Here is a 12,454-nt window from a genome sequence, read left to right on the forward strand (position 1 = left end):
GGGAAAGAAATCTGTAGATAAACAGGTACACCGAATGTAGGAGAATTTGTTTAATCTCTGTATCACCTGAGGCCACTCACTTCACTGGGTATATGTGAGGGTTTACAGCCACTTTATCTAAAGCTGCTCATACAGACACAATTCTTTCCTTTAGCCCAGGGATATGCAATTAGCGGACCTCCAGCTGTTCAAAAACTATAAATCCCATCATGCCTCTGCCTTTGGGTGTCATGCTTGTTGCTGTCAGAGACTTGCTATGCCTCATGGGACTTGTAGTTCTGCAACAGCTGGAGGTCCGCTAATTGCTTACCCCGCTTTAGCCTAATGGTTTAAAAAAAAAAAAAAAAAAAACTAAACAGATTCCGTTATTCAAGGTAGATGATACTTTGCTGCTCCTATTGTGTTCTGACAGCCGATACTGGAATACTTGAACAGTGGATGCATCTGACTGGATGCACCCACTGAATGGCCAAACATTTTCCACCAGTCTCCATTGATTTTTCCATCAAAGGATGTCAGGCAGGAGGGTGGTGAAAAAAGGATTTTTGTACTCACCGTAAAATCTCTGAGTTCATAGACGGACACAGCCTTCATTGACCTTAGGGTTATGCTTCTTCCTACCAGGAGATGGTAGGAAGAAGCATAACCCTAAGGTCAATGAAGGCTGTGTCCGTCTATGAACGAAAGAGAAACAGGGCCACCCATGGAGCAAATTTGTGCCAGTATATCCAGGACCATCAAAAAAATTTTTATCACAGTGTATGGCCAGCTTTAGAGGCACTCAATTGCACTGTCAGAAGCCTATTAAGTGCACCTGTGACGATATATAAGTTTTTTTCTTAATGTTGATGTAAACCCGAATTCAATTTCTTTTCAGCATTTTGCATCATGACTCCCTGTATATACTGTAGTTTTCTTATGCAAATATTTATTTTCTGTTGATGTTACGACAATGCCTCAAACTTAGCAGCAGCATGGTCTGCTGGTCATAGTTGGCTGTTAGGCTTCCTATTAGATCAGATGAGAGGCCACCAGCCAAGTCTGCATGGCATGCCGGCAACACTGTTGCTTATTGCAATAGACAGAGTTGTCAGCCTTCAACATTTAGCCGTTACTTGCAGGATCTCCAGGTAGAAAACTTTGCAACAACCTCACAAAAAAATAATATTTGCTTAAGAAAACTGTATATTGCAATTTACATACACTTTAACCTTGATAGGAATACCTTGTACCTGAACATCACAAAAACTCCCCATATAATCCACTGTACCACCAGAACCCAACATAAAAAAACTTAGGCTAGCCAGACATGCATGGATCTAATTTGGCCTGCATGGAAGGAGGAATCCCTATAGCTGGCAATTGTATTCAGACAGCCGTGACAGCCACAGCTGTTTGAATACCCGAACGGTGACCGCATCTGTCAGGATGCAGACACTGATCGGCTGATAATTTACCATTCGACTTTGTTTAGCCAGATGGTGACAACAGGGCTACCCGCAGCCTAAAATTCAGCCAATTGAGCAGGAAATTTGAGGCATGGGTGGCAGCATTACCAGCCATCTTTCTAGTCACTTGCTTTGACCTTACCCCTTCCCGCCACCCTTTCTGACACACCACCACAATAAAAGCTTCTGGTTAGGACACCTGGTTCTCTGGAGACACCTGGTTTAAGATCCTAGTTCTTCTAGCTTTAGGGGAATAAACCCATATCTGCCCACAATATAGGGATTTTTGTCTGCGCTGTTTGTACCAAAATGCCTAAGAATCAACCGTCAAAGTTAATTTTGCACAGGCTCTTTGCAGAAGTGGCAGTGGACAAACAAAGCATCAGGCAGCAGGACTACCAACGCGCAAAAGGTGCCTAGCACACAGTCTAGAGGAGGCTTCTTGGGTGGAGATGGGCTTGCTTCCTGCCAAACTAGATGCTTTCAGAAAATAGATCTCCCCAAAAGTCTCCTGAAGGGCACAGTGGTGTATTTAGTATTTACAGCTAAAATATACCCATTTGTCAATAGTATAAGACAGCTTTTTGATGCCAAAATCAATGAGTCTTTCAGATGCAGACACAACCTGCTTCCAAGACAATGCGGACAGATATCACACAATTATCGCTATGCGTTTCATAGGCTCGCAAGCCATACAGGAGTGCCACGTTACATTAGATGATGAAGCCTGTGGCAAGTAATGGAATTGTTAAAAGAGAAGTTTGGGGTTTACAAAAAAAATAAACAAACATTTATAGTCACCGAGGTGAATACAGTATCGATCTGATGCTGCATCTGTCCCCCGCCAGCTCTGTACTGAGAACTGTGCGATCGAATACCACTGATTGCTCAGTTCTCCCCTCTGCTCTGAGAAGAGATCTGTGCTTGTCAGTCAGCAGCTCTCTGCTCTCCCCTCCAGTGCTCACTGGAGTGAGGGGGTGGGAGGGGCTGGCTCAGGCTCTCGGTGAATCTCAGAGGCTCAGACGGGGGCCTGTCCAGACTTCTGGGCGGATACCGACTGTATAGTCAAGATCTTTTCAGAGCCTGGACTGGCCCTAATGTCAGCCGACTTCAGCCTGCTGTCGGCTGAAAACAGATCATAAGAGTGCAGAACGATTCGCAATCCTGTGATCCATTGGAGAAGTATAACCAAAAAAAGCTTTAGCCATACTTCAACTTGACTGCCTTTTAAAAATGTGCAGATTTAAAATTATTAGCACGACAATCTGAAAAGATCTGAGTAAAAATGCATTTCAAGTATGGTTGCACGAAAAAGGAGGAGAACATATACAAAAACTGTTTAGCAGCATTAGCACTAAAAGAAGTGAATACAATTTTAAAATCATTTAAAAAGTGCCTAAAGAGGATCTGCATTGGGCGCCGTTAATCATCATTAAAAACAACCCTATAATATATATATATAAAAAAAAAAAAGGGAAGGTGCAGAGTAGAGTGCATATTTGTTCTTCTATCGTAGAGAACCTTTAAGAAAAATTCATTAGAAAACTGTATTGTAATTCCAGAAAGGGTAGCGATTGTAAAATTGTTGCAATGCTGTATTTTCGGAGATAAAGTCACTTTTTATGCCAACGTCGTAGAAAACAGCTGGTGACAAAAGCATGTAAAACCCTTATTATATTCCAGCTGCATGCAGCAGGTTTATCCCGGGCACTGAAGAACTACAGCTGGATGCCAGTGAGCGGTTCTTTGAACATGTAGGCAATCTTACGGACTTAAATTCCATCAGTCCTATTGACAGTGATGGTTCAGATCAAGGCTCCAATACCGGGCAGTCATGGACAAACGCCATGCTTCAATCCAAAATTTACATCTTTGACTGTTCTGCAAAGGGCAACCAGCTATAAAGTCGCTAAAATCCTCAAGAAGGAAACAACAAGCACACAGAAAGTCTGACCCACACCCAGGACTAATGCTTCAAAGGGAATCATTTCCTTGGCAGCAGCTTTGTACACTCCAGCAATGGCAGCACCTATTTAAAGACAACAAGAGAGATGATGCAATATTAATACATTAAATAACCAAGCAATAAAATGGTAAATTTAAAAATGTATAAGCAGCATATGAATGAGCTCCGATATGTCAACTTTGTGGAAATCAATACTCAAATATGAGGTCTGCTATTCCACAGCAGGAACTGTTCCAGAAAAAAGTCAAAGCTTTTACTTTCTACCTGAAAATGATTGTCAGCATAATATCCAGAGACTTTAGAGAGCTAATGGATTCCGCAGCAGCAGAAAAAAAAGTGCTATATATCACACACACACACACACACACACACACACACACACACACACCGTATTTATCAGCGTATACCGCGCACTTTTTTGCCCTGAAAATCAGGGCAAAATCGTGGGTGCGCGATATACGCTGATACCCGCGCTGTTTGAACCACTGCGCCAGCATATAGCGAGCACAGTACACTCGGCAGGCTCGGCTCCTCTTGCGGTCACATCCTGTTCGCGAGAGGAGCCGAGCCTGTCCAACTATACCCGAGCGTACTGCGCTCGGTATATGCCGGTGATCTGCCGTGCTGGTTCCAGGTATCCTGGAAGTTCCAGCGCATGCGCAAACTGATGCGCTGAGCTGGTTCCAGCTATCGGGAAAGTTCCTTCAAGCACTGCGCAGGTGCAAACTTGCTGACGGAAATCCCCGAACGGCGGCCGGCATCCAGGGTGACGTGGATTTTGAGGTAAGTGGCCAGTCGGCCTCACTGCGCTCGGGACGGCTTGCTTCGCTCGCTCGGCCTCCTGGCTCTTTTTTTAACATCCTCCAATCCACGGGGATGTTAAAGAATGAGCCTGGATGGCGGGCGAGGTTCGGAGATTTCCGTCGGGAAGTTTGCGCCTGCGCAGTCAGTGAAGGAACTTCCCCCATAGGGGAACATTGAGGACAAGTCACCGGCACAGTGGTTCAAACTCAGTGCGGGAAGTGGGGAATCGAGCGGGGAGGACACCACGATGGCCGCAGAAGGACGCCGGACCGGACGAGGCAGCCGATGGACAGGACGCAATGGACGACGGGCATCCAAACTAAGTATTTTTATTTTTTTCCCCGGAATTTTTATTCAAGTTGGGTGTGCGCGCTATACGCCGGGGCGCGCAATCTGCATTATATCAATGTCTACAAGTCATGATTTTTTTTTACTTGCTATACAATCACCGGACACTTTATTAGGTACACCTTGGTCTTGCTAGTACCGGGTTGGACCTCCTTTTGCCTTTCAGAACTGCATTAATTCTTTGTTCTATATATTCAACAAGGTGTTGAAAACATTCCTCAGATTTTGGTCCATAGTGACAAGATATCATCACGTAGTTGCTGTAGATTTGTCGGCTGCACATCTATGCCGAGACTCTCCCATTCCACCACATTCCAAAGATGCTCTATTGGATGAGAGCTGGTGACTGTGGAGGTCATTGGAGTACAGTGACCTTATCGTTATGTTCAACTAGTGGTGAGATGGTTTGAACTTTGTGACATGGTGCATTATCCTGCTGGAAGGGGCCATCAGACGATGGGGACACTGTAGTCATAGGGGGATAGACATAGTCAGAAACAACACACAGGTAGGCCGTGGTGTTTAAATGATGCTCAATTGATACTAAGGGGCCCAAAGCGTGGCAAGAAAATATCCCCAACACTAGGGTATCGGGACCGATACAGAGCATTTGCGCGAGTACTTGTACTCGCACAAATGTTCCCGATGCCTGACCCGATACTTGGTCAGTGGGCAGGGGTTTTGAGCAGAGAGGGCAGGCAGAGTGTGCGGATAGGTAGAGTTTGTGAGCGGATAGGGCGGGCAGAGTTTGCGAGCGGAGAGGGCGGGCGGAGAGGGTGGGTGTATGCAGCTCTCCCCCTCCGCGTCCCCCTCCGTGCTCCTGCTGTCCTCCTCCATGCTGTGTCTCCCCCCGAGTGATGCTGCTGCCAGCGCTCTGCGTCCCCCTCCGTTTTCCTGCTGTCCTCCATGCTCTGTGTCCTCCATGCTGTGTCCTGTGTCCACCTCCGTGATGCTGCATGTCCCCCCCTCCTGCTGCTGTCCCCATCTGCACTCTGTTTCCCCTCCATGTCCTCCTCCACTCCCTCTGTCCTCGTCAGGATGGGGAGCGGAGGTAGGAGCCACTAAACCCGGCTCCTACCTGTTCTGAATGGACAGAATCAGTGATCACTGACTGTCCATTCACATAACTGAAACATCGTAACCTGTGTTTACGATGCTTCAGTTTATGAATGGAGAGGAGCCTCTGTCTCCTGTCCATTCATTTTAGCTGAGGCTGCAGAGAAAGGGACTGGGGAATCTGTGTCCTTAGTCCCTTTCTATGTTTAAAAGGTGAGATGTCAGGGGTCAGTTAAGACCCCTGACATCTCACCCAAGCCCCCCACAGTGCAAAAAAAACAAAACAAAAAAAAAAACACAATTGCAATAAATATAAAATAAATGAATTGTAAAAAATAATAAAAATAAAAAAACACACTGACACCATTACCCCACCCCCCTTAAAAAAGAAGAAGAAAGCATTGTAAAAAAAACATAACAACAAATTGTAAAAAAAAGAAAATACTGACATATGTGCCACGGTCACATGACATTAAAAAAAAAAGTATCGGTAATCGGTATCGTCGAGGACTTGAAAAAAAAAGTATCTGTACTTGTACTCGGTCTTAAAAAAGTGGTATCGGGACAACCCTACCCAACACCATTACACCACCAGCCTAAATCGTGATACAAGGTAGGACCGGTGACTTGTCCTCAATGTTCCCCTATGGGGGAAGTTCCACAACCGACTGCGCAGTCTCCGGGCATGCGCAGTAACATTCTACGGGCAGGCTACGGAAATAGCCGAACAAAACAGCTGTTCGTCAGCTGTGGAACACGGAATCGGCAGCTAGCTGCTGAGACAGGAAACCTGGCTTGTGGAGCGTACCAAAAGTCAGCAGGGGAGGACGGAAAGCTTCACTGCACCACACCGTCAATTTCATAACATTTCCTCCAGACATGTATATTTATTACATCATTTAAATTGTGTTTCTCTGTAAAACGTCGGGTTTGAAACGGATCGTAGAGGGGGGGGGGGCTGTGTGCGGCTCTATGGGGCTGACAGAGCAGGAGGAGCTCACTGACTGACAATAGAGCGGCCCATCCAGGGCAACAGTCAGCGAGCACCCGGGCGGGGGAGGCCTCAGGGAGGGAGGAGGAGAAGATGACAATCGCCGAGCTTGTTCCACAACCGACTGCGCAGACTCCGGGCGTGCGCAGTAGCAGGCTACGGAAATAGCCGAACGCAACAGCTGATCATCAGCTGTTCAGTGGAACAAATACCATAGGCGGAACCAGCTTAAGTCACCGGCTCACCAAAAAAAAAAAATGGAATGATGAGTCTTGATTTCAGCTTCAACCGTCAGATGGTTGGGTCCGAATTTGCGTAAACTAATGAAAGCATGGATCCATCCTACCTTGTATCACGTCAGAGGGGTTGCCAAGACCGAGGTAGACCCAGGCTGCTATGACCTCCGATGTACGGGATTGCATAGTGTGCAGCTTGCGGGTCACTACCTTTGCTCTTAGATATTATAAACAGTTCAGACAAACTCTGCACCCCGGATGGGATCCACGGGATAGGGCTGTCCAAGCCAGAGCAGAGAATTGAAGCTTTAAGTACGTTCACAAAAATAGAAACTGTTAGGCTGCATTCACACCTGAGCGTCGGTCGTTTTTTCCAGCGTTTTGTCACGCGTATTCATGCTTATTTGCGCGTTTGCATACAGCGTCGTCCGACGTTTTTGTACTTGGACGTTTTTTATTTTAGCCAATAGGAAAAATGATCCTCTTTTCATCACTTGTTGCTATGTTGGTAGATTTTTTTAATCTTCTGCCTGGGTGAAATGTTCTATTGATTAAAGCGACGAAACGCCCGTAGCAAACGCTCGTTGTCGCGCAAGTCGCTTGAATCGAGCGTTTCCATTACTTTCTATGGGAAATGGAAACGCTCAAAAACGACCAAACCGCCAGATATGTGCGACAAAAAAGGGTCCGGAACTTGTTTGAGCTTCAGTCGTTCGGCGTCAGGCGTATTGGCGTGCAGATGTGAACCATCTCCATAGGGAATAATATATTTTTTCCCCTCTAGCGTATTTGAGCGTCGCGCTTCAGGTGACAAAACGCTCAGGTGTGAATGCAGCCTTACCCAGATCAGGACCAGAAATTATTACTTGGTAGATCAAGGACCCGGTCTAGTGGACAATAGTAGAATAGCGAAGGATATATAAAACAAATGCCTAGAACATTGTGTTATAACCCCGAGTATGTGAACTTGGAATAAAGAGCTTAGGCTGGAAGCCAGGAAACCGCATTTTCTACTTAGTTTATGCAGCGTTCTTGGACAAACTCGTACACACACACACACACACATACACACACAAGCCTGATGCAGCCTATCAGCATGTACACAAAGGCTGATTCTATCAAAGCTGAAAAGCTCCAGATACACAATACCATCAATTTTGTAAGACTCAAGTTAATAACTCCTAACACCCGAGAACTATGGCTGCCATCAGGAATTTGAAATAAGGAATGCAGTAGAGAAAGTATCAACATTAGCAGCAGTGATAAATCCACATGCTTACTTGTTAATATCCCTGCAGATATCGGTCCCACAATTCCCATCAGCAGGATTCCCACAGACATGAACCTCCCATATTTGTGGCGTCTCAAAGTATACAAAGCTATCAGTCCAGCCGGTATATGAAAGAAGAGCGAAGAGACCAGTGCCCACAGGAATACGCCATACCACATCTCTGCAAAAAATAAATAAAAAGAATCCAAATCAGGCATATTTCTGAAAAAAAAAAAATCCCCCTGAAATGTGTAATAGGAGATGCCCCTGAACCCAGCAGTGCGAGTGCAGTGCCCCCCAATGTGTAATAGGAGATCCCCCTGAACCCAGCATTGTGAGTGTAGTGCCCTCCAATGTATAATAGGGGAAAAGTGATGGGGGATCCCCCTGAATCCAGCAGTGCGAGTGCAGTGCCCCCCAATGTGTAATAGGAGATCCCCCTGAACCCAGCATTGTGAGTGTAGTGCCCTCCAATGTATAATAGGGGAAAAGTGATGGGGGATCCCCCTGAATCCAGCAGTGTGAGTGCAGTGCCCCCCAATGTGCAATAGGGGAGAAGTGATGGGGGATCCCCCTGAACCCAGCAGTGTGAGTGCAGTGCCCCCCAATGTATAATAGGGGAGAAGTGATGGGGGATCCCCCTGAACCCAGCAGTGTGAGTGCCCCCCAATGTGTAATAGGAGATCCCCCTGAACCCAGCAGTGTGAGTGCAGTGCCCCCCAATGTATAATAGGGGAGAAGTGATGGGGGATCCCCCTGAACCCAGCAGTGTGAGTGTAGTGCCCCCCAATGTGTAATAGGGGAGAAGTGATGGGGGATTCCCCTGAACCCAGCAGTGCCCTCCAATGTGTAATAGGAGATGCCCCTGAACCCAGCAGTGTGAGTGCAGTGCCCCCCAATGTGTAATAGGGGAGAAGTGATGGGGGATCCCCCTGAACCCAGCAGTGTGAGTGCAGTGCCCTCCAATGTGTAATAGGAGATGCCCCTGAACCCAGCAGTGTGAGTGCAGTGCCCCCCAATGTGTAATAGGAGATGCCCCTGAATCCAGCAGTGTGAGTGCAGTGCCCCCCAATGTGTAATAGGAGATGCCCCTGAATCCAGCAGTGTGAGTGCAGTGCCCCCCAATGTGCAATAGGGGAGAAGTGATGGGGGATCCCCCTGAACCCAGCAGTGTGAGTGCAGTGCCCCCCAATGTATAATAGGGGAGAAGTGATGGGGGATCCCCCTGAACCCAGCAGTGTGAGTGCCCCCCAATGTGTAATAGGAGATCCCCCTGAACCCAGCAGTGTGAGTGCAGTGCCCCCCAATGTATAATAGGGGAGAAGTGATGGGGGATCCCCCTGAACCCAGCAGTGTGAGTGCAGTGCCCCCCAATGTATACTAGGGGAGAAGTGATGGGGGATCCCCCTGAACCCAGCAGTGTGAGTGCCCCCCAATGTGTAATAGGAGATCCCCCTGAACCCAGCAGTGTGAGTGCAGTGCCCCCCAATGTATAATAGGGGAGAAGTGATGGGGGATCCCCCTGAACCCAGCAGTGTGAGTGTAGTGCCCCCCAATGTGTAATAGGGGAGAAGTGATGGGGGATCCCCCTGAACCCAGCAGTGCCCCCCAATGTGTAATAGGAGATGCCCCTGAACCCAGCAGTGTGAGTGCAGTGCCCCCCAATGTGTAATAGGAGATGCCCCTGAACCCAGCAGTGTGAGTGCAGTGCCCCCCAATGTGTAATAGGGGAGAAGTGATGGGGGATCCCCCTGAACCCAGCAGTGTGAGTGCAGTGCCCTCCAATGATGACCTGCCATAGGTTGTCACCTCAGACACAGACAATGTGGGGGGGTGGGGTGTACACAGGGCTCTTCTCTCACCCGGGAAGCCGCACAGGGCGGTAGAAGTGGGGCACACAGAGGCATTTCCAACCCGAGGGACCAGGCTGAGTCTCAGGATCTGGTGTAGAAGCCCGGTCTCTCCCCCCGTCCCTCCGCTGTCCATACTTCCGCCATCCACCGCCGCCCAGGCCTTGGTTGCTCCCCGGAGCTTCCCAACTCAACTTCCCCGAACCTCTCTCGCCTTCTTCCCCGGACCCACACAAGTTACAGAGCAGCAGCCAATCGGTGAATGAGGAAACGGAGGGGCGAGGCTGTCAGAAATAATACTTCCTGATTATTGGTTACTGTCCATGTCTGTTATCATTACAACCAATAAAGCGAATCGTCTACTTTGTGTGCGGAAGTGGCGTTTTATTTGGGTTCTGTACGTATCCGCTACGCGTTAGAGAGCATAAAGTCATGTAGCGCCATTTTTGTAAAGGGCACCTTTTTCCCTTGACCTCTTCTGCCTGCAGGTATTACTTTGGCTTTACATGAAAGGGCAGGTTATGCAAACTTGCATCCAAATCAAAGTTCCTGCCCCTCACTGTGGCCTCCTACGGCAAGCAAATGCTGTCAAATTTAGCCTGACATTCGTTCACATGGACGGTTCTGCGGGTCACGCATGCGCATTGTGAAGCGACCTGCTTCCTGACATGCGTGGTGCTTGCCTAGCTGGGTGATTGCAGTTCCATTCGGTTTACCGGGTTCTGTTTGTGGAATTCACCGTACGATGTCTGACTCGGAGGATTACTCTTCCTCTGATGATGAGGACTATGTTCCCTCAGGTAGGTGGGCACGATAAGGTCAGCACTCACCTATTGTATCCTATGGGAGATACACACATAATACAACCCCCTTTATATCTATCAGTGATGTCGTGTGAAGATCTGCTGCTGCTTAATATCATACACCCTGATTGGATGGATTTGCCTCTAAATTCTTCTAATTTTACATTTTTTCCCCACTTGCATTTAGATTTAGAAGCATAAACTCATTTGATTGCCTAGCAGTGATGGTGAAGATGTGGAACTACATTTCCCATGATGCTCAATTACACTGCAGAGTGCTGGAGCATCATGGGAAATGTAGTTCCAAAACATCTGGAGTGCCAATGTTCCCCATCACTGATGTATACATTTTTTTTCTACTCACTAGAATAAATGAATGAGCATGAGTGCCCAATTATGTGCGTTTATGAGCCTTCATGCGTGTTTTGATGGGAAAAAACTGGAATGTGTGACTGGGCCATTTTTTTGCTACCCCCGTGCCCATGCTAAATCACCTGCATTGGCACATTAGATAAGAAGCATTCAGTTTTTTTTTTTTTACCTTGATGCATTCTATGTATGAAGGTAAAAAATCCTTCTGTGTGCTGCTCCCCCCCCAATACTCACTATAACCCCCTCTTGATGCAGTGATGTGCACAGGAGTCACGGCTGCTCTGGGTCTCCCTTTCCTCATTGGCTGAGACATTGGCTCCCATTGCTGTCAATAACAGCAGGTGAGCCAATGAGAATTGAGTGGGGGCGGGGCCTGTTTGAGCCACGGCTTTATGTGTTTTAATGGACACATTGGCCCAGATTCACAGAGAGCATGGCACACATTACGCCGCCGTAGCGCGCACACCGTACAGCACGCCAACATAGCGCGGAGAGGCATGCATTGCATTCATGAAGCCAGTGCTCCCAAGGCTGTGCCAGCGTGGCGTGGGTTTCGAAGGCGCACGCCGGCGTAGGTGGAAGTGGGCTTGACCCCATGCAAATGATGGGCCGAGCGCCAGACCGGTACGTCGGCGTGGCGCAGTGTTTTACGCCCGGCGTATCACAAACTGTGCATGCGCCCTGACGTGGACACAACCACCTTGGCACAACCGCCTAAGCTACGCCAGATCACTGCGTACACTGTGAACATAACGTACGCCCAGCCAGACGCACGTCCAACGCAAAGTACGCCAGCTTGTGTTCCCTGGTGCAGTAGTGCTATGACCATGGCTGCCCCTGGCATGTTGGCATACAGATGTGTTGTCCTGCAAGTGTGGTTGCTTAGCTCGTCTGTAACGGTGCTGTAGCAGCTGTTCTCCAGCTGACCTGTGCATGTCTGTTGCTGGGTTGCGCTTCATTTATGGGGAATAACTTTACGCCGGACGTACAACTTGCACGCATCTCGTGTAGCACGCACGTTCGTGAATCGCCGTATTTCCCTCATTTGCATGTTTCAATGGCTAATCAATAGGAGCAGCAGTAAATAACCCCCATAGAGCGGGGCTCAGGAGCAAGCATGCACCAGTGCCCCCATAGCAAGCAGCTTGGTATTGGAGACAGGAGCAACGGTGGGGAACCCAAGAAGAGGAGTTTTAGAGGCTGCTTAGTGCAAAACCACTGTACAGTCCTGTAGCCAGATTCAGGTAGAGTTACGCCGGCGTATCAGTAGATACGCCGTCCTAACTCTGAATCTGCGCCGTCGTATATTT

General features: G+C 48.0%; 2 protein-coding genes across 2 annotated transcripts in view; one reads left to right on the forward strand and one right to left on the reverse strand.

Moving 5' to 3' along the window:
- Positions 1–870: 870 nt before the first annotated feature.
- TMEM170A (transmembrane protein 170A) lies at positions 871–10,320 on the reverse strand. Its single transcript, XM_040329085.1, has 3 exons — positions 9,982–10,320; positions 8,130–8,300; positions 871–3,477 (listed from the first exon to the last, which is right to left on the reverse strand). The coding sequence occupies exons 1-3, from the start codon at positions 10,103–10,105 to the stop codon at positions 3,347–3,349; spliced, it is 426 nt and encodes a 141-aa protein (XP_040185019.1). The 5' UTR covers positions 10,106–10,320; the 3' UTR covers positions 871–3,346.
- Positions 10,321–10,602: 282 nt separating this feature from the next.
- CFDP1 (craniofacial development protein 1) overlaps positions 10,603–12,454 on the forward strand; it is a 100,476-nt gene continuing 98,624 nt past the window's right edge. The window contains exon 1 of the mRNA XM_040329084.1: positions 10,603–10,769. Coding sequence (XP_040185018.1) covers positions 10,715–10,769 — 55 coding nt within the window. The 5' untranslated portion in view covers positions 10,603–10,714. The remainder of the gene's footprint in view (positions 10,770–12,454) is intronic.

This window comes from Rana temporaria, chromosome 11, assembly GCF_905171775.1.
Source record: "Rana temporaria chromosome 11, aRanTem1.1, whole genome shotgun sequence".
NCBI classification, from domain to species: domain Eukaryota; kingdom Metazoa; phylum Chordata; class Amphibia; order Anura; family Ranidae; genus Rana; species Rana temporaria.

Coding starts and splice junctions, on each gene's coding strand:
- TMEM170A (XM_040329085.1), bottom strand. CDS start 10,105: ATGGACAGCGGAGGGACGGGGGGAGAGACCGGGCTTCTACACCAGATC. Junction 8,301..9,981: donor CGCCCTGTGCGGCTTCCCGG/GTGAGAGAAGAG, acceptor TATTTTTTGCAG/AGATGTGGTATGGCGTATTC. Junction 3,478..8,129: donor ATCTGCAGGGATATTAACAA/GTAAGCATGTGG, acceptor GTCTTTAAATAG/GTGCTGCCATTGCTGGAGTG.